The following is a 22,515-nucleotide window of genomic DNA, read 5'->3' as shown; positions in this document are numbered from 1 at the left end:
ACCATCAACTGTGGGTTTTATACTACACCCTAAATATTAAAGATTTCTTTAAAATTTACAAGTGATAAGCTTGTAGGTGTGTCAGTGTGGCATTCTGGTCAATTCTTTTAGGCAAAATTCTAAAAAGCAAACTAACACTGCTTTTTAAAGATAAGGGGATAAGGGAAACTGGTGTAGAAAGGCTGGACATAACTTTAATGAGGGACTTTCTACTATTTTTAAAGACAAATATTAAAGGCTTTATGTAAAAAAGAGGTAATTTAGTTCCTGGTACAAAACTAAGAACAAATAAGGATGACTGCTAAATTTACATACATTTTGTAAATAAATAAATTTACATGTATGCTCCTTTGGATTGGTGTTTTAAAAGTTTATTTGTTAACACTTCACTAGATAACACTTTTTACAGAAGATAAGAATTCTATCAACTGTTTTACATAAGCTAGCTTTCTTCTAAGTTAGCCTGTGTGAGTTTTGTATAAAATGTGTAAATCTAAAGCTTTCTTTACAGTTTACAAGTAATAAGTTTTTAGAGCAGTTTTCTTGTAGGCAAACTTTAAAAAGCAAGCTAACACTATTTTTTTTAAAAGGCTTGTGTATTTTTATAAAACTTGTGATATGTACAGTGTTTGTCTTTTCATTCAGTTGCTTGAAAAGACTCATTTTGTAAACAGGTTAGCGGACAAAAGCTATGCCTCTTGGGACATTATCAGGAAAGTGAAATTCTATGACATACCTAAAGAATAGCTTCTGATTGGCTCAGCCAAGAGTCATGACTTGTCCAAGGCTGACTGTCCTGGAATTACTGGCATTTGATTAGTGGCAGCTGCAGCAGTAAGGTGCTTTTCTCTTTTCTCTGCTCCTTGGGCAGTGACACAGGCTTTTTTCCTTTCCTGTTTTAAAACTTTCTCTGCAGCTTTCTCACTTTATTTTCTCTCCCTGTCTGTAACAGGCTGAAAGTCTTTTGCTTTACTTGGCTGTTCTACAGCCTCTCTCATTTTGTGTCTTGTTTAATCACCACCCCTTCCCCCCAGTGTTCTCTAAAAATGCATGTTCTATTACTAGCATTTAATGTCTTTATTTAAAAAAAATATTGCTCTCTATTTTTTTGTCATTTAGACTTTATTTTAAAATAACCAAAATACATACAAATTCTTCTTTTTTTTTAAAAAAAAGCATGTTCTGTTACTAACATTTAATGCCTTTATTTCAAAAGACATACATTGTTTCTCTAAAAAGGTGTAATTCAGACTTTATTTCAAAATAATGTCAATGCATAAACTATTTTTCACTAAAAAGGCCTATTAACATACTTATGTCTTCACACTTATTCCTCTTCTTAATAAACTGAAAAGGACTTAACTGTGTAAAAGCCTATTTTTTTCTGAAAAGAAAGTATTTATTCTTCTAACCTTAAAACTTTTAAAATAGCTCTCAATGTGGGAAAAAAACACACACAAGCAGCCCTAATGCTGCCCATAAAAAAAATTAAAAAATCAAAATGGCTGCCACACCAATAATGTACATGTCCAAAAATGATATCAGAGAGTGGGACATAAAGCAAAAATGGGGGGTGTAGAAACATGTCATAATTTATATGGGAATGTTGTTTGAAATTACTTGTGAGTCCTAATGGCCCAGCCAATCCATGAGGAGGGGTCAAACCAGCTGGTATATAGGCTGCTAATGAAAGCAGCCACTCCAGTCTGCTCAACGGCGCTACCTTGTTGGGGATGCTCCCTGTTACCTGGTAGTTCTGACTGACTACTCCTGCTCCAGCTTGCTGCTGCCTCTGCTTCAGCCCATGCCTATTCCTGTTATGGTTCCTGCTCCAGCCTGTGCCCTAAAACCATGAGGTAGATACTTAACTTTTTAAAAAATGGTAACATTAATAGGTTAAAGAGAATAAATGGGCAAATCAAACCATATAATACCACAGTACCACACAAAGACACACTACTGCTGATGTCTCATGAGTGGCAAAATGAGTTTCAGAGCAAAATTTGAAAACATAAAAACAAAACACACTTTCCCAAGTAGAACTTTCTTCACATTATTTTGGAAGGCAAATGTTTATAAACAACAATGTTTTCAAACAGAACTGGGAGCCAAGAATTGTGACCACATCTAGTCTCTTTGAATGGTTCTGCGTCTGTTCACCAAGGGAGAATGCTGAGGCAGAATGGCTTGTGGACCAACACAGTTGTGTCTCCAAACAGAAGTCGCAAAAGCCATTAACTGCTGTTTTCTCAGAACTCCTGCAGATCTAGCATTGTCTTCCTGATTGGCTGGAGGTGTGTGTTCAGATGCAGAGCTCCTGCTGTAGGAGCACCTGGGTGGCTGATGAAGGAGCAGCAGGAGGAGAAAGTGGCTGATGAGGGGCCCAGTAACAGGTAGGCACTGGACTCTGTCTAACACTAGTCCAATTAGCCAGTCCATTGAGGTATGTTCTCATTCTTGATGCCATCTCTCAGCCTCCAGGAACTAGTCCAGAATTTTCTCCTCTTGCTGCAGAGAGTGCTCTTAAACTGCTCCTGATTTTTCTGCTGCACACCTGCAAGCAGGTGCCCATGGCCCTTTTACACCTTCCTCTGCCCTCTCCTGGGTTCTGGTCTTGCCCTCTTGCTGGGGTGGTTTCAGTTTCAGAAGCTAAACTATCTGCAAAATCAATGAGCATGAAAACATTATATGTTTGGCCTTGAGAAAAAACTTGACTCCGCCTCCAATAGCATAACTGCTGTAGAAGGCCAAAATGATACTTTTAAACACTCAAGAAATGTAACTCTCTCTACACCGGGTGCCCTGGTTCTCAGAAAGCTGCTACAGTCCATAAGGAAAGACCAGCTGCATATAATGGTGATACAAAAATAAGTAGTGGTTTTTAATCATTTAAAAAGTTCATCCTGTCTCAAGAGGTTGGAGGATAGTGGGGAGATTCCTTCCAAGGACTATGTACTCAGTTTCAATTTTCTTCTTTAAGACTGGACATCCACTGGAGGATGGTATTTCAAGTACCTCAATGGAAAAAGGAAGTGGCTTTTCAGTCTTCATTCTGTGCCAGGGAAATGTTTCTGAGAATGGGAACCCCACTACATATCACTGAATGGAGGGATCTGGTGATCTATAAAGGCGGTCCAAACAGATTTTCACACCCCAGGAATCTAAAAGACCAGCTGGAGTTCATGCTGCGTGAAAAATTTGCTGGAATATGCTTCCAGGATTGAGAGAAGAATGGAATGTAAATCAACAAAATTCTGAGACATGATTAAGACAAAGTCACTGAGGGGAACCAATCCCACAAAGCCCAGTGAGGTAATCCAAGATCCCCAAATAGTCAACTCCTCCCCATAGCAACAGGGCCCAGATCTGCTCTGGTGGTTGCTGAGGGGACAGATGGCTCCTGCTCTTACCTCTTCTGGAGGCTGTCTGCAGATTTATGTAGAAGTCACTGCATCAGTTACACTTGGCTCACATTTCCATCCTTTTCTTTGCAACCATAAAATTAGGAAAATTCATATTTTCATGAATGCTTAGACTCTGATCCCAGCACACAATCTGGGAGCTGTGGTACTGGACATATGCATATTACATCTGTGCCTTAATCTGGCCTTCCCATGACTGTTTCTCTGAGGGGGAGCGAAGCCTGAAAAGCCAAGTAAAGCCCACAGGATAATATTTTCAACATCTATGCAATGTGCTGAGAGTTGTGTGACATTTTCGTATCTCAGATGGGGAAAGTTTGGTTTGTGGGTGAAGCCTGGAAGAGTATCACTAATTTTGTTTTTTAATTTGACCCCTGGTCATAATGATGCTTTAACCCATAAAGATGAAAATCCTTTTGCTCTGAACACTTTGTGAGGGGGCAGCTCACTTCAAACCAGTTATGTGCGAACTTCCTGTGCAGTTGTAGTCGGAACACCACAGCAAATAATTTTTTCCTCCCTTATTTTATGTTGACTCTCTACTAACACAATAGACAAACTCTCTCTCATATTCATATGCCGTACGAAGATATCAACACGTCTATTCCAGGACTCCAGCAAAGGATCTCTGACATCCACACAGGTATCATCACCAAATGTCTTAGTAGCTTTTGTTATTAGACTGGATAATTGATGTAGGGTTTTTTTTTAACTCTAAGTCTTCTCTTTTCTCTTATAAATTTAGTACAAGTGGTTATAAACATTACTATTGCATTAATCAGCATTAACATTAGCATTAGTATGGGCTGTCCCTGCAGCATGTGAATTTGCATTTGTGTTCCTTTTGCCTTCTGCAATGTATTTGGTTGTTTTACCATTAAACACCAAGGGTAAACATTTTAAAAAATGGCTAATAATGTAGGCACTTTTGAAAACTTTACATCGAAGCTATAAGATCTTTTCCAAGCCAGGAATCAGATCTTGAGTTTAGAAAAGCTTTGTTTACAAACATTCAAAAAATCCTATTTGAAAAAATGAATTGAAGCTGGTTGAGAAATGATTCTAGTCCTACTGATTGAAACATGGGTGAGGGTCCAAAACTAAAGTGCGATGGCTCATGCCAGTGTATTAAATCAAGAGTCGGTATGATTTGGGTTGATGTAGATAAGATTATACTGAACTAGATGATGATCTGAACCCTACAAAAGTCAGAGAAACAATACAATAGGACCTGGAGAGGTTAGAAATAAGGGCAGGAAAAGGGGAAGGTGCTATTTTTATGCAACATAATCACACTCATATTGCTTCTCTTAGCAGGTTCTTGAGAAGAACTCTGGTGGTCTCTGGCCCAGGAGTTTTTGGTATAGGGTGCTCACCTTAAATTGCTCTTATTATTTTGGTGGAGCCTGGGTTTGTTGACCTTCAGGGCATGGTGCAAGACTCATCTTTTCATTCTTGCCTTTTCTGAGGATGGAATATGACACACTGCTTGTCCAGAGCTGGATCTGGGATGATGATTTTGAGTTTTGCTCTCTATCATAGAATTGAGAGTGTTAGAAATTATGTAGTGAGGGTCTGGCTATGGACGATACCAACAATAGGTAGCATATTTTAATGTTGTGGGTAATAGGTTTGTACAGATACAATTGATGGGAACTTACTAAGCAATTCTATTCCAGCAGGTGATGCACAAGTAGAAATAGACCAGTTCCATCTGTCTGAGCTATATGGGGCTAAAAGGATTTTTTTTAAAAAAATCGAACTTATTTTTGACACTAAGCCAAGTCAGCAGCTATGATCTGAATATGCACAGATCACATACCCACTGGGGAAGAGGGTATCAATTTTACATAATTACTTTTTCAGAGTAGCACCTCACTTTAAGTTTTTCTGGAGTCTGTGCTCCCATATGTCACACATGCAGCTCCAGAAGAGTGATCTGTGCTGGACACTCCCCAGGCTGCTGTGTGGAGTCCCAAACCACTGGAGCCAGGAGCTCTGAAGCTTCTTTGGCTATCAATAGAGTGCAGTAGTGTTTCCCCTGCTGGCTTCTCTGGCACATCTCGTGGGTGTAGGCTGTCTGTTATCATCTTATGGAAATGGGGCCATATGGCCCAACTAACATAGGCCCCTAGGCCCAGTACTGACCCCCGCCACCCAGACTCTCCTGTAGCTTAAACACACCCTCTTGCAGAACTCCAGCCTTGTGAGCATTCTAGATTTACTGTTTTAACTCATCAGTGACAAAGGCATCAGACACATCGGCTTCATAATAGCTTCTAAACACCATTACTCTTTACTTAGATAGCAAGAGACATACACAGATCTAGGCAAAATAATCATTTTGTCTACACATCTCCCTGCCTCAGGTTCCTCACCACTTGGGATAGCAATTGGGCTTGGGCAGAGCCCTTTGGGGTGTCCAGGATCTTTGTCTCCTGCACACAGTTTCTCTCTGGAATCACGGATTCTTGCTCTCTCTCTCTCTGTTCCAGGCCACTGGACAGCTCTCTTTGTTTGACCTTGGCTGGTGCTGCAGATAAACAGGACACCTTGCTATAATAGCAGGCCCCTCTCTTGCTCTCTCCTGTCCAAAGCTTACTGTTCCTTCCCTGTTGTTTGAGTCCCTCAAGTTTATATGTCTCACAACCAACACCTGATTCCTTTGTTCTGCTGCTGGGGATACCCCAGTCTCCAGTCCCAAACCCCTGCAAACTGGCTTTTCCCAGTCTTCAGCTATCCTATTTTTCTGTCTGGACCAGGTCTGTTCACTGCTTAATAGCCCTTAATAACTGTCCCTTTCAAAGAAGACTTGTAGGCTCCATTTCCCTGTGTTGCCACCCATGGGAATTTCTGTCCAATGTGGAGGTAAAAGAGAAAAGAGTGGGCAACCAGCACCACATTCAAAACAGTGTTTGCTGCTTGATAAACATACATACAGAGACCTCAAAATCTCAGATAAAAGATGTACATTGACAGATTCCCAGACTGTCACACCACACTTTTCAAGTGGGATTTTAAAAGACACTTAGGAAAATTCACTTTGAATTTCAGTGGAAACTGGATGCTTAACTCCATGAGACCCCTTTGAAAATTTTGCCCTTCAAATATATTTTTTAAAGATTAAGTCAAAACCTTACTTTCTAATGTTTGTTTTTATAAACCTTCCGTGTTAATGAGTTGATTTTTTGTCTTTTGTTTTGTTTTTAATTTCACTGTTTAAATTACTAACATGTATTGACAGGTCCAGTTTGGGAAATTTTATTCTCTGGAAATATAAATAGAGGACAGACATTAGAACCCAATTCCCAACTTTTTGAAAACTGAGCCCCCTTTCAACTAAATTTCCACACTGTATTAGAAAATGTGATAAGAGATTGACACTGGACTCATTGCTCTAGTATATGATTTCTTTTCATCACAAGAACCTTGATTGGCTTTTCTAAAAGACAGCTCATTTGTGGCATAAAATAGGTAATGGTGCTCTTTGTTTGCTGTGATGGGAGTTTCATAGATATGTCATGTCAGTTATTCATCATATCCCATTACCCATCTCAATACACCTGAGTCTAAACTCTCTGTTCTATAACCCACTAGAAATGAGTGAGCAGGATGTGACCTACTCAGAGCTGAAATTTCATAGTCCTAATGAACAGCGAAGCAGACAGATTGCTGAGAAGGCCAAAAATAAAGGTACTATGCCTTAAAAGCTTCTAATTCTATATATGCTGGTGTTTCACTGTAAAGAATCAAACCTCTTCCTCCAGTAACTAACTTTCTTCAAGTGTGTTTGCTAGAGGGCTTTCCCTTCACTCCCTGCCCTGGTTCTTGTCATGTAGACAGCAAGCAGCAAAAGACCAGAAGTCCAAAGCACCGACAATGCAACATTTATTGGGGTTAGTTTCCAAGCAATCATATTCCGAAGCCCTTCACACCAGTCGGGCTTATCTCTATACACCAATAGAGTCTGTTCCCCAGTGTCCCCTTTCCCAGCTCTGATGCCGCAGAGTGTTTACCCTATGTGCCTCTTCCCAACTTTGTTGCCGCAGAGCAGTTACCCCATGTCCCCCTTCCCAGCTCTGACGCCGCAGAGCCTTGCCTGTGTCCCTGTTCCCATTTTCCCTGCCCCTTAGCAAATATGATTCCAATTTCCCTTCCCCCCACTTGCTGTTTGACCCCAGTTTATATAGTAATATTCTCAGCTATCCCTTAACCAATCATTTTACTGTAATTCAACTAACCAGTCTTAACATATTGTAACATAATTCTCTAACCAATTATATCCCACTACCCTAATTAATTTACACCTAGCAAAATTAATTATACAGCAGACAGAAACAATGAGAGAACCAGACAGATTAACAATAGAAAAGTGGGGGCCATAAAGATAAAACAATACAGAAATGAGGGTTTCACAACCACAACCATTGATAAGTGATTTTTTGCCAGACAGGACGCCATCAAACTATGTTTTCTTTAACCCTCTTAAGAACTGTTTCTTTATCTGGTGGTGATGGGCACTATCAGGACAGGATCATCTTTCTAACAGTCCAATAGCACCTTATTTCAATCGACTGGTTTGGAATGTGAGGATGTGACCGTTTGCTTCCCAGCTTATGGCTGGCCCTGCTGCTTAGCCAAAGACCTTAGCCTAAGAACAAGGCCTCAGACTATCCTAGTGAGAGAAGGCCCATACACAGGTGGACTGTGATTTTTTTCTTTGTTTTATACCTCTATAACTAGCTAAGTGATAAAAATACACCTAAATTCTTAAAGCAGGGGTTCTCAAACTGGGGGTTATTACATGGCGGGTCACAAGCTGTCCGCCTCCACCCCAAATACCACTTTGCATCCAGCATTTCTAATGGTGTTAAATATATAAAAAAGTATTTTTAGTTTATAAGGGGGGGTCACACTCAGAGGCTTGCTATGTTAATGGGGTCACCAGTACAAACGTTTGAGAATTACTGTCTTAAAGTATAGGCCTTTACAGGCAGGCCTGAATATCTATATTCTACAAGTGTTTGCTAATGTTCTGTTACTGGAAGCTGATAACAAATCTGGGCCCAAATTGTCTATAGCAGAAAGAGAGATCTTAACTATTGTTGATCAAAAGTTTTTAATCAAAAAGTTTTTCAACAAAAATGGCTTTTTGATTTTTTGGTTTTGGTTGAAATTTTTTATTATTTAATTAAAGTGTTGAAAAGAAAAAAATTGTTTCACTTCAAAAATGTTGTTTAATTTAAAAGTTTGGGGTTTCTTGTTTTGTTTTGGTTATTAAACCCCCTTTATCTCTCCTTTTTTCCAAAGGAAAATGGGGGGGGGGGAGATAAAAGGTGACAGAAAATGGGGCAACCCTCCTCTCCCCAAGCAAAATGCTTACACTTTTTTTTTTTTTTTGGAAACTAACTGAAATGTGTTTTTTTTTTCAATGTTGTCACGAAAACAATAAAAATAATGAGAAATTTTGAACAAAATGAAAAATGTTCATGAACTTCTATCTTTCAGTCAGTGCTAGTCACAAATCTGCCACCAAAGAGTGTCTATTTGCTACAGTCACTTTCATTAGCTACACCGGTAATGAATGTAAACTATTACTGTTTTTTTTTTGTTTTTTTCATATACCGCCTTCAAGTTGCAGAGCATAAGTCAATCACTGACTACCTGAGGTTAGGAAGAAACCTTTCCCACAGGGATGTTTTGTGTATTGTCCTTTATATGTGATTTACACCTTTCTCTGAAATATTAGGTACTAGCCACTGTTGGAGACAGGATGGTAGAATAGAAAGACAATTGTTCTGATCCAGTATGGCATTTCCTGTGTTCTTATTTTAGTCCTGGTTGGTTGGATTCTGTCCATGTGTCACAGATACTGCCTAAAGAAATTGTAATCTGACACCAGATTCTGAGGATAGGGGGCTCACTTTATTTGATTTTCTCCTTTCTCTTTTCTGTTAGATTCTTCCTCCCTGCCTCCACACCTGCAGCTCATTTTAGTGATTCTTGGAATCTTCTGCCTGGTTTTGTTGGTAACAATAGGTGTCCTGGCTGCTAAGGGTAAGTACTTGCAGAGGAGACACTAAGTAGGCCAGATTCTCAGCTGGTGTAAATTGGCATAGCTCCATTGTTTTAACACATTTACCTGTATATTCTCAGATAATGCATTCTGTACTCAAAGAGTAAGTGCTGTAAGTTTAGACAGATACACTGTATTGTTCATTCAAAAACAGTTTTTTACCGAAGTATGGAGTCCTCAGTAGTCAGTTATGCCTTGGTACCTCTCTTCTCAGTTTATACCCATTTGATTCATAGACTGATAGATTGTAAGGTCAGAAGGGACAATTGAGTTCATCTAGTCTGACCTCCTACACATTGCAGGCCACAGAAACTCACCCACTCCTGAAGTAAACCCCTAACCTCTGTCTGAGTTACTGAAGTCATCAAATCATGGTTTAAAGACTTTAAGTTACAGAGAAGCCACCATTTACACTAGTTTAAACCTGCAGGTGACCCATGCCCCAGGCTGCAGAGGAAGGCAAAAAACCAGCAGGGTCTCAGCCAATCTGACCCAGGGGAAAAGTCTTTCCTGGCTCCAAATATGACAATCAATCAAACCCTGAGCATGTGAGCAAGACCCACCAGGAAGATACCTGAGAAAGAATGCTCCGTAGTAAATCAGAGCCCTCTCCATATACTGTCCCATCTCCAGGCATTGGGGATTTTTGCTACTGGCAGTCGCCGATGGGCCACATGCTATCATAGGCAACCCCATCATACCATCCTCTGCATTAACTTAACTTAAATAACTCCTCTCCCTCCCTGGTATTTAGCCCTCTGATGTATTTATAGAGAGCAATCATATCTCCTCTCAGCTTTATTTTAGTTAGGCTAAACAAGCCAAGCTCTTTGAGTCTCCTTTCATAAGACAGGTTTTCAATTCCTTGGATCATCTCAGTAGCCCTTCTCCACACCGGTTCTAGTTTGAATTCATTTTTCATAAACACAGGAGTCCAGAATTGCACAGAGTATTCCAGATGAAGTCTCACCAGTGCCTTGTATAATGGTATTAACACATCCCTGTCTCTACTGGAAATACCTCGCCTGATGTATCCTAGCACTGCATTAACTTTTCTCATGGCTGCGTCACACTGATGGCTCCTAGTAATCCTGTGACCAATCAATATAGCCATCCTCCTCTGTTGCTTCCAACTAATAAGTTCCCAGTTTGTTGTTAGTACCTAAATGCATGACCTTGCACTTTGTACTATTAAAATTTCATCCCATTTCTATTACTCCAATTTACAAGGTCATCCAAATCTTCTTGTATTATATTACAGTCCTCCTCTGTATTGGCAATACCTCCCAGCTTTGTGTCCTTTGTAAATTTTATTAGCACACTCTCACTTTTGGTGAGAAAGTTATTAATAAAAATGTTAAATAAGATTGGTCTCAAGACTGATCACTGAGGAACTCCACTAGTAACCTCCTTCCAGCCTGACAGTTCACCTTTCAGTACGACCCGTTGTAGTCTCCCCTTTAACCAGTTCCTTATCCACCTTTCAGTTTTCATATTAATCGCCATCTTCTCCAATTTAACTAATATTTTCACATGTGGAACTCTATCAAATGCAATGATTCGTTTCTATGGGAAGAACAAACTAATCAAAGCTGATGTAATCAAATAAGTTTATGGGACACTTGGTGGAGATTAAGTTAGAGACACACACTAAAGGAAATGTTGTTAAACTATAACTACTTGGAAATTTGCATGAAGTATTAATGCACAAAAGAATTTAACATGATGACATTGGAACAAGATAAACTCATCAATAAGGCCATGTCTACACTAGAAATGGTTTGCCAGTATAACAGCAAACTGTGCTAGAGTATATGAAGGTTATACTGGCAAAAAGGTGATTTTGATGGCATAGTTTATAATGGGTCCCTGAGCAAAATAAGTTGTACTGGCAAAAACTCTTTTTTTTACCAGTATAAGCTGTGTTTACACAAGCATTTAGTCAGTAAAATAATATTGCAAAAATCACCCCAAGCTGACATTGCTAAACTGCCAAAAGTTTCTAATGTAGACCTGGCCTATGGAGAGAGAGAAAGAGATTCACAAATTCAAGAGACAAATAGGCTTTACTACAGAAAGACCTTCAAGCTCACCCCTCTCCACAGCACTAACTGACAATGTGCTACTTTGTTTATCTTCACCATCAACACTATAATTTCACAGACAATTTGAAAACCATACCCTATGGATGACTCAAATGTAGAAGAAACCACATATTCAGATATAATAACAAGCTTACATTTTCATCTATCTCCTATGACTAGACTAGATCATTTCCCACCTCCTATTCTACTCAGATGGGTTCCCTAATCTTTGACGTCTTAATTTGCCCACTCTGACTAAAACGAGGTTGTGGTTTCCCTTCAGCAGATTGTTGTGGTTTGCCTCTTGTAGAAGTGCTTATTTATGAGGAAGACAATGGTGTGCAAATAGTTTCCCGTGACACTGTTGTGCCCTCTCATCTGAATGGCCCCTAATGATTTTGTTTTAGATGATGCTATTTAGCTTTGCAGAATCCCGGCTTTCATTTGTAAAAGTCAATCTATTATTATAGTTGCAAAGAAAACCTCAAAAATGAATGTCAGAGATGCCTAAGTGATTCCTGGAACAATAGCCCCGAAAGGGATGAGCTGCCCCATTCCTCTCAGTGAGGTGTTAACTCAGATGCCCACTGATGATAATTTAAATGTTAACTTTAACTATTTAATTCTTCATGTAAGAAAGGAGAAGGAGGATCACAAATCAGCACAATCTGCCTTGAGAAATAGCTAATTTTGGTGCGCGACATGGCTGGCATTTTGGAGATAATACTTTTTAAATTCCCTCTTGGACAAAAAGGAGCCATGCCAAAGAAACCTAGAAGAGCCCATGGGCATATTCAGGCCCCACTGAGGAGAAGCCCAGTGGAGCTCAAAGCATGATCATATTTTGAAAACAATCTGTATAAGTGGTACCTCATTTTGATAACTAACATGGAACAAAACTTATTCTGTGTGTTGAGCTTGGGATAGTAGCACTACCCTTTCCCCCAATTTAACAGAGATTAAAAAGCCGTGTTGGTTATATAATGTTTTTGCACATGGTTTGTTAGTCAGGTTACAAAATCAGTCTTTTTCTTTTACTATCTTAGTGGACCTGTAGAGCAAAAGACAATCGATTTAATAAAGGTTACTGCAGTTTCAGTTTTATGTGGCACAGCTTTGTTACTTTATTGTTAATTTAAGTTCTCCAGAATGAAAACCCCAACAAACAGCATGAATTATTCGAAAACCTCACCCAACTGCAGAAAACTCTGGAAATCTGCCACCAGCAAAAAGATGATCTCCAAGCAAAGAACACACACCTCACACATATTGTGAACATTAAAGGTATCGGTTGAAGCTCACTATTCTGTTATAGGCATTAGAGTAAGATTTTTGTTTCATTCACCTTGCTCTTATTAACAAAAGAGCTTTCTCAGGGTTCTTCTTTCCCTGTGCACAAACTGCCCAACGGCCTGATCTAATTGTTAGAGCAAGGAAATCCACAAAAGAATCTTTGCGGGAAGTGTTGGGCACCCAGCAGGGGTCGTACTCAATGATCCTTGGCTCACTAGCTTTAGGGTTTTGAGACATGGGCATATCCATTCCCAATAGGCATCACCTGATTCCTTTTTGTACCTTTGGGAGTTACAGGAAATCACCAAATAATGACAAACTAATCATAGATGAACTGGTCATATAATTGTATGGGACACTTGGTGGAGAATAATGAAGTCATGAACCCTCCTAGGGAAAGGCTGTAAAACTATGGCCACTGGGGAAGTTGCAACAAGAATCCATGCACAGCAAGACCCAAAAATGATGGCACTGAAACAAAATAAACTCACATATAGATAGAAGAATATGGCAACAGACAAATAGGCCCAGATACACTGAGCACCTTGCATCCTCCTCAGCCAATTCCAGGGATTAGACTAAAGCATTTTCTACCTCCTGTCTTCTCCAGCAGACCCCTGTTCCCCATGCCCCATAATTTCCCAAATTTCCCACTCACACTAAAAAGGCTGCTGTGGGTTCCCTGTTGCAGAAGCACTTTGTTGTGAGGAGTACAATGCTGTGTTATGCCTTGCAGTGTTGCTTTATGTTCATGTTCTTGTTTGTCTGGTGTTTCTTGCTGCCTTTCCCAGATGTATTTTATTTTCTTCATCTCCTCTGTTCATGACCCACAAACCTCTGTACAAAAAATCATGTTCAGGATCTGTGTAGAGTAGAGGACCAGGAGACAGAGGATGATGGAGAGTAGAGATTATTGTCCTTGTCTAGATTGGATTTTTGGTTGTGGTGTTCATTGATTGTCAATCAACATATTTTAGTGGACACATCCAAAAACTGTAGTCTAGACAAGATCATTGAGAGCTTTACTTGGGTCAGTAAGGAACCAATGATCAGTATCTGATTTTAAACACCAAGTCACTAGTATCTGAGTTCACTAAACTCCACAACAACCCATTGGAATCTTAGTATGTCACTGAAGATGTTCCCGGTAAATGGAGCAGTACTAGATGTGTCTTTTGCTCCAGGTGAACCAACAACAGAAAAATGGCTATTTATTCATGATCATTTGATCTCATCTTCTTCTATGCTTTCATTAAGCATAATTGTGTTCATCTGCCTGTTTCATCCACATTCTACTTGGCAGAGTCCTTAAATTCAGTTTACTTTGCTCCCTTTTTCCATAGAGTTTCCTCCCCTAGAAATGAAGCACATTGTTAAGATGGGACATTTTCATGTTATAAGTGGTTGGATTCCTTGCCAAATAACCCTAATTTTCCACCCTCATTGAATCCTGTTCCTACAACTCTTGTCACCTATTTGTGGCCTTTGACTCCATGCTGAAATCTTCCCCACTCTCACTATTCCTCTTTCCCGATGCAGAAACTTGAGGACTTCTTCAAAGAGAAGATCAACTCCTCCCTATCTTCTGTCCTCTTCTCCCTCCCCTGTACCCTGAAAATGTCTACTCCTTCCACCAATCCTTCCTTCTTTCATCAATTAATTCCTTCCTTCTTTTGTCTAGTGTTGTTGTTAAATGTTTTCACCTTTCGTCTTTTCTTCTGAACCTTTTACGTAGTTGATTTCAAAGTTGCACTCAAGATTATTCTTCTAGGTCTTCTTCTTTCCTTCCTTCCTTCCTTCCTTCCTTCCTTTGCGACTGTCTATAAATTATATAATGCATTAGGCAGGTGAGTCCCTATTTATACATGTTTTTCCAGTGTTACAAAGTGTTACAAGGGAGTGGGAGGGTCTTGAAAATTACCTAAAAATGTCATGTAATTTATGGACAGCTCCTTCCTTCCTTCCAGTGATTTCTCCATCTTTTTTGATAAGGCATCAGATTTTTCAGGTTCTGTCATCCAACGCAACGTGGCTTGATTGGATTTCATGGTAGCAATGTTGTGGGCTGTACCTCTGAGTTTCAGCAAGATTTTAATGGATTTTATCTCTTTTTAGAATTTTTTTTGGAGCACATCCATGTCAACTCCTGTTACTTCATTCTACCTAAATCTCTACCTGTTTTCCTTGCTCCTTAGCTTGGATATTGGCAGCACCAGTGTATCTAGTTTTGATTTCATTGGAGTGATGATGACACAAAACTGGAGTTACAGAGTGGTGAATCAGCCAATAAGAATTGACAGTCTTTCAGTCTCTTAAAATATTCACTGCCTCCATACCAGAGATTAGAAATCAAACTAAATTGTTTTTGAATATGTTCCATTTAAAAACCACCCAGTGGTTTTTTTAATATCCAAGTAGCATTTACTATTTTGCTACCAAAAAAATCTGAAAAATTAAACATATCTCTAAGCAGACCTATAGAATCATAGAATCATAGAATCTCAGGGTTGGAAGGGACCTCAGGAGGTCATCTAGTCCAACCCCCTGCTCAAAGCAGGACCAAACCCAACTAAATCATCCCAGCCAGGGCTTTGTCAAGCCTGACCTTAAAAACCTCTAAGGAAGGAGATTCCACTACCTCCCTAGGTAACCCATTCCAGTTCTTCACCACCTTACTAGTGAAAAAGTTGTTCCTAATGTCCAACCTAAACCTCCCCCTCTGCAACTTGAGACCATTACTCCTTGTTCTGTCATCTTCTACCACTGAGAACAGTCTAGATCCATCCTCTTTGGAACCCCCTTTCAGGTAGTTGAAAGCAGCTATCAAATCCCCCCTCATTCTTCTCTTCTGCAGACTAAACAATCCCAGTTCCCTCAGCCTCTCCTCATAAGTCATGTGCTCCAGCCCCCTAATCATTTTTGTTGCCCTCCGCTGGACTCTCTACAATTTGTCCACATCCTTCTTGTAGTGTGGGGCCCAAAACTGGACACAGTACTCCAAATGAGGCCTCACCAGTGCTGAGTAGAGGGGAATGATCACATCCCTCGATCTGCTGGAAATGCCCCTACTTATACAACCCAAAATGCCATTAGCCTTCTTGGCAACAAGGGCACACTGTTGACTCATATTCAGCTTTTCATCCACCGTAACCCCTAGGTCCTTTTCTGCAGAACTGCTGCCCAGCCATTCGGTCCCTAGTCTGTAGCAGTGCATGGGATTCTTCTGTCCTAAGTGCACTTGTCCTTGTTGAACCTCATCAGATTTCTTTTGGCCCAATCCTCTAATTTGTCTAGGTCCCTCTGTATCCTATCCCTACCCTCCAGCGTATCAACCACTCCTCCCAGTTTAGCGTCATCTGCAAACTTGCTAAGGGTGCAGTCCACACCATCCTCCAGATCGTTAATGAAGATATTGAATAAAACCGGCCCCAGCACCGACCCTTGGGGCACTCCACTTGATACCGGCTGCCACCTAGACATGGAACCATTGATCACTACATTTTTAATAGAGTATTGTCAATACTTGTAGAGTATTTAATAGAGTATTGTAAATACTTGTAGAGTATTTACAAGTTGTATAGTATGTGTGAATTTATTCTGAATTTTAGTTCTGCAGAACAAAACCCTCAACAAGCAATGTGAAATTGTGGACAATATCACCCAACTGCAGAAAACACTGGAAATCTGCCACCAGAAAAGAGATGATCTCCAAGCAGAGAACATAAACCTCACAAATATTATGAACATGAAAGGTAGCAACTCACGTTCACTATTCTGTTATAGCCTATAAAATAACATTTGTGTTTCATTAGACTCCTGTTCACCTGTGCACACAGTACCCAAGGGCCTGATCTAATTGTTGTTAACACTGAAAGCCACAAATAATTCTATGCAAAAATGTTGGGCATCCAGCATGAGTTATACTCTGTGATCCCTGGGACTCTAACTTCAGGGGTTTGTAACATGGGCATATCTCTTTCCAATTTATGTCACCCAAGTCCTTCCTGTTCCTTTGGGAGTGACAGGATGTGTCCCACAAATGGCAAACTGAGGTGGTATAGCTCAGTGGTTTGTTCATTGACTTTCTAAATTTTGGGTTGTGAGTTCAATCCTTGAGTGGGCCAATTAGAGATCTGGGGCAAAAATCTGTTTGGGGCTGGGCCTTGATTTGAGCAGGGGGTTGGACTAGATGACCTCCTGAGGTCCCTTCCACCCCTAATAATCTATTATTCATGTCACCTGTTTCACATATGATGTTTTCTTCCTCTCTGGGTGCTCTCATTCCCTCTCTTGTTCATAGGGCCCACAAATAATTGCAATTTCTGTGACCATCAATAATAGCAATTCACTGACAAGACTGGGTCAGCATTTAAGTGGATCAACATTGTCAGCACACTAGTGGGATGTAGCATACACCTGTTCAAAATTTTCCCCAAACCCCATATCAAGCTGTTCCATTTTAAGATATGCTTGCAGATGAACATGCCAAGGACAGTGCTAAAAGGTGACAGATGAAAGAAATCCTGGTGTCTTTCTCAAAATAAATAAATACATAAATAAATAAAATAAGTTGAGGTTTAGGTCCAGTTTTTCCTTTTCACTTTGTAATGAAAAAATCTTTATCATTCCTAATAATTTGGGGATGTTTCTTAGTTGCACCTGAACATATGTTGGACCTTTGATCAGAAAGTGACTCTGCAGTTCAGTCTCTTCTCTGTTACATTGGTTGCACGTATGTTCTTCTCTGGGGAAGATGGTGCCTGGCCTAGTTCCATTAATGGTGCTAGCCTCTTCTAAGTAAGGATGGTGAGGCTATGCTGGACCAGGGATGCTACCTCTTGAATTCTGCATGTTTGTTTTCTAATTGTCCCAAATTCATGGCCAACTACAGATAATGCACCAGCTGAACCTGAGACACACAGACTCAGCAGTAGAATTAATTACTTTTAGTTTCAAATCACAAACATGTGCCACTTGAAGACTCTATTCCAGTATAGAATGGTTGTGCACGAAAATGTCAGTGCAGCTAATATGTTATGACCACTCACATGAAACTGCATCACACAAAAATGTGATGGATTGATAATGTATTTTTTTCAAGGCGATAAATGCAGACCTTGCCCAGAGAGCTGGATACAGCATGGAGAGAAGTGTTACCATTTTTCTAAGGAAATGAAAACATGGCACAAGAGTAAAGAATACTGCTCTTCTTGGGGATCCCTACTGCTTAAAATAGAGAACAAGAAAGAGCTGGTAGGGAATTTACCCTGTTGTTTTGTTTCCTGTATATTCTGAACTATAACTTCCATATATCCCTGTGATGGGGAGATATAATATGGTTATAAAATGAATGGGCATATTGTCAGGATAATGTGGCCCACTAAACTGCCCTGTGTTGTATTCCATGTACAATTTCCTAAGAGAGCTTGACTAGACTATGGGCACCAGAGAAGGGAATGAATAAAAATTCTAAAACTACCTGAAGGGCTTAAAGGAAGTGTGATGACACCAGGTCTCAGGTTTAATGCTCAGTACAGCTACATGAGTGGGGCTGGGGGTGTGGCAAGAGACTGAAACACATTTCTACTATCTCAGTAAAGGGCCCAAGATTTCTCTTGGGCTAGTGCTCTCTGCTCATTGTGAAAAGAGTGTTTCATCTCCTTCCACAGTAATTCCCTTGGATAATTAATGTGCTTGGCCAACATCTGGCCAGCATACTGGCTGTGAGCATGACTCATTAGCTTCCCTCCCATCCCTTATATCCACAAACTCATATCAGGGTTTGAGCTGATTTGCTTTTGTTTCCACACAGGGTTTCATAAAGTCTCACGCCTCATTTCACTGGATTGGACTATCCCGTATGGCTATCGGTCATGGCTGGGTGTGGCAGGATGGCACAGCACACCCCAGTGACCTGTAAGTCTCAGGCACATCTAGAAATTGTTCAGTTATTTTTTATCCTTGTGTATTTCTTGCCAAATTTTTACTATGTCAGTGGGAAGGGGAATAAAGATTATTCAATACCCCCAAGTAGGTCCCACAGTTCTGACCCACCTGGGCTGATGTTTCCTCTAGAAAGAGGCATTAAGTCAGACAGTATGGGGAAAGGGCTCATTTAATCCCTCCAAGGGGTTTCAGAGTCCAAGCTATCAGGTGCAGCTGAGTCTAGGTAGGTTCAGAAAGATCATATATCTGGGCTGAGCTTCTTCTTGGAACTAGAGAGTGGGGTTTGCTGATTGGAAGCCAGGATGAGGGTCTCTGGACACCTTTGATTTGTCAGATGTATGTTTTGTTTTGATTACAGAGCTGAGTTTTTCTTGTTGTGAGGATTTTTTTGTTATTTTATGGATAAAAACATGAAGATTCAGACTGAGATATCTGAATCCATGGTTTCACAGCACAGACTTTTTGAAGCACAGAGTTATCACTTATTGAATTTTCATCAGAGTTGTTTATTGAGTTTCTAGAAGTGCTGTTAATGAATGGTCCAAACTGAGCAGGGTTTAAAGGGTCAAAGTAATAAAGTCACATTACACATACATAAATACATTACAAGAATATTATTAGGGTTGCAAATTTAAGCACTCAAAAGTTAGAAAATACCAGACTTAAGGTTTCCTGTGAAAACTTAATTCAGCTCCCTTGTGCATAGCATTATGCAGAGGTAGTCTATTATTTTTTGTTAAGGTCCAAATTTCTTGGTCAAACTCCAGACTCTAGAGAAACATTTTTGACACTGCAGTGACAATAAGTAAATAAATAGATTTTGCCATTCATTCAAAAGCATCTGGAGGTCTGGTTTTGGCCCATGGTCCTCCTACTGACTACCCATGTTACATGACCACATACTATTGTATTTCCATAGGATGGCTGCCTCAGTCAGTGCACAGAATGGATGTGCAATATTTTGCTTTATATCCATAGTTCAATCCATGCCCCTAGGCCTTATTTATTGCATTCAGTGCCAGACATGAAGGCAGAATTATGGCGTTCATCACTATAGTATCCAAGTGTTTCACAAACATAGGTTAATTTATCTTCACAACACTGCTGTGAGGTGAGGGGGATGCATGATGCTTGTGTTGCAGATGGCGAGCTGAGGCACAGAGATTAAGGTCGAAGTAGAACTGGTTGAGTAATTTATTGTCAGAAAATCATTTTGAAGAAAAAAAGCTGTTTTTATAAATGCCCTAGGTGGGTCAGACTGATAGACATACGTGTCTGAGATAAGTTACATATAACAGGTAAGGCTAAAAGCTGTCTCAGAGGAAAGACTTTTCAGCCATCACTAAGAGACTGATTATGACCCCCTAATTTACATTATTGAGCAGTTAACCACATTAGTAATAATCCAATTAATATCTGCAGGATTACTGCTGTGAGTGACTACTCACCTATGTGTGTAAGGGGATCAAAGTCTGTCCCTGAAAAAGGGAAGTAGCCCACAGCTATACAAGCCATGTGAGGAGCCCAGGACTGGAATTTGAGGGGGGCCACAGGGCAGGACTGAGTGGCATTGGCAGGTCCGTGTGGGGAGCCCAGGACTGGGAATGGCAGGGGGGCTGCCAGGCAGGATTGAGGTTCATTACCAGAGTTGTGTGGAGTGAATGAAACTTGCTCAAAACCAGCCTGCAGTCTGTCTAGCCCTAATCAACTCTTCAGTCCCCCAATTTTCATATTTTTAATCAATACTGCTTGTCTAGGGTCCTATTTAACAAAGCTTTTGATACAGTCTCCCACAGTATTCTTGCCAGCAAGTTAAAGAAGTATGGGCTGGATGAATGGACGGTAAGGTGGATAGAAAACTGGCTAGATGGTCAGGCTCAATGGGTAGTGATCAATGGTTCCATGTCTAGTTGGCAGCCGGTATCAAGTGGAGTGCCCCAAGCGTCGGTGCTGGGGCCGGTTTTGTTCAATATCTTCATTAACGATCTGGAGGATGGTGTGGACTGCACCCTTAGCAAGTTTGCAGATGACACTAAACTGGGAGGAGTGGTTGATACGCTGGAGGGTAGGGATAGGATACAGAGGGACCTAGACAAATTAGAGGATTGGGCCAAAAGAAATCTGATGAGGTTCAACAAGGACAAGTGCAGAGGACGGAAGAATCCCATGCACTGCTACAGACTAGGGACCGAATGGCTGGGCAGCAGTTCTGCAGAAAAGGACCTAGGGGTTACGGTGGATGAAAAGCTGAATATGAGTCAACAGTGTGCCCTTGTTGCCAAGAAGGCTAATGGCATTTTGGGTTGTATAAGTAGAGGCATTTCTAGCAGATCGAGGGATGTGATCATTCCCCTCTATTCAGCACTGGTGAGGCCTCATTTGGAGTACTGTGTCCAGTTTTGGGCCCCACACTACAAGAAGGATGTGGATAAATTGGAGAGAGTCCAGCGGAGGGCAACAAAAATGATTAGGGGGCTGGAGCACATGACTTATGAGGAGAGGCTGAGGGAACTGGGATTGTTTAGCCTGCAGAAGAGAAGAATGAGGGGGGATTTGATAGCTGCTTTCAACTACCTGAAAGGGGGTTCCAAAGAGGATGGATCTAGACTGTTCTCAGTGGTAGAAGATGACAGAACAAGGAGTAATGGTCTCAAGTTGCAGAGGGGGAGGTTTAGGTTGGACATTAGGAAAAAGTTTTTCACTAGTAGGGTGGTGAAGAACTGGAATGGGTTACCTAGGGAGGTGGTGGAATCTCCTTCCTTAGATGTTTTTAAGGTCAGGCTTGACAAAGCCCTGGCTGGGATGATTTAGTTGGGTTTGGTCCTGCTTTGAGCAGGGGGTTGGACTAGATGACCTCCTGAGGTCCCTTCCAACCCTGAGATTCTATGATTCTATTTCTTTCTTTGTATATATCTGGCATCTACCCCCAAGATTTAGGCATTTTATAAGGTTTTTTTTTGTGATTTCACCAAGTCTGATGTGTCTGACAGTAAAATATTTCTTTTAAAAGTTTTCCAGTAAAGATACAAGAGCCTGGAGAGAAATGTGCACTTTTCAAAGCTGGGGAAGCCTTCTCCCATAACTGTACAGGCCAATATCGCTGTATTTGTGAAAAGAGGGCTACTCGGCAAAAGACTACTGAACTGGCACAAGGAAGATGACAGTATTCATGGCGATCATAACCAGGGACCTTCCAAAGGGAAAGAGAATTCACCCCTTGAGTTTGCAGAGTTGCCATCTTGAGCTGGGATACTTCATCTGTTAGAAGCTGATCTACTGTTGTTGTTTTGCTGCATAGCAGGTTAAACAAGTTAACAAATGTATTACGTTATGAAAACTCTTTGTAACACTCCTAGTTACAGTGAAACCCATTTAATAGCCGCTTGTTAAATGGAAAATCTCCTCTAATAAAAAAGAAATTCTATGAACCAATTCATTTGGCTCTACTGCAGCATAAATGTGCCTATTTAATATGAATTACAATTGAGCATATTTCTTTTTTAATGTCAGTTGAAAAGCTTTTATGTCCTGCACCAACCAACACTGAATATCAATCACTGACCATATGGGAAGCTGCACAATATTTTCTTCTCTCAGTTAATTACACTGTCATTATACATTCCCAGGCTCCTTGTGTGCTTTGTGTGTGCAACAATTATGTGAAACTGAAGCACTGACAGCAGGAAGTTGCAAC

General features: G+C 40.4%; 1 protein-coding gene across 1 annotated transcript; it reads left to right on the top strand.

The window, feature by feature from the left end:
* Nucleotides 1–3,942: 3,942 nt before the first annotated feature.
* On the top strand, nucleotides 3,943–22,199 carry LOC120394390 (oxidized low-density lipoprotein receptor 1-like). Its single transcript, XM_039518627.1, has 8 exons — nucleotides 3,943–4,065; nucleotides 7,020–7,115; nucleotides 9,381–9,479; nucleotides 12,723–12,866; nucleotides 16,484–16,627; nucleotides 17,977–18,128; nucleotides 18,688–18,791; nucleotides 21,832–22,199. Exons 1-8 carry the CDS (start codon nucleotides 3,999–4,001, stop codon nucleotides 21,980–21,982), a joined length of 957 nt encoding a protein of 318 aa, XP_039374561.1. The 5' UTR covers nucleotides 3,943–3,998; the 3' UTR covers nucleotides 21,983–22,199.
* Nucleotides 22,200–22,515: the final 316 nt, after the last annotated feature.

This window comes from Mauremys reevesii, unplaced genomic scaffold, assembly GCF_016161935.1.
Source record: "Mauremys reevesii isolate NIE-2019 unplaced genomic scaffold, ASM1616193v1 Contig55, whole genome shotgun sequence".
Lineage (NCBI taxonomy): Eukaryota > Metazoa > Chordata > Testudines > Geoemydidae > Mauremys > Mauremys reevesii.
Note: the sequence above shows the minus strand (reverse complement) of the source record. Positions and strands in the feature narration are given on the sequence as shown.

Excerpts from the sequence above, each read along its gene's own strand:
- LOC120394390 (XM_039518627.1), top strand. The coding sequence starts at position 3,999 with ATGCCGTACGAAGATATCAACACGTCTATTCCAGGACTCCAGCAAAGG. Across the intron at positions 7,116-9,380 it reads TGAGAAGGCCAAAAATAAAG|ATTCTTCCTCCCTGCCTCCA; the intron begins GTACTATGCCTT and ends CTTTTCTGTTAG. Across the intron at positions 12,867-16,483 it reads ACATATTGTGAACATTAAAG|TTCTGCAGAACAAAACCCTC; the intron begins GTATCGGTTGAA and ends TCTGAATTTTAG.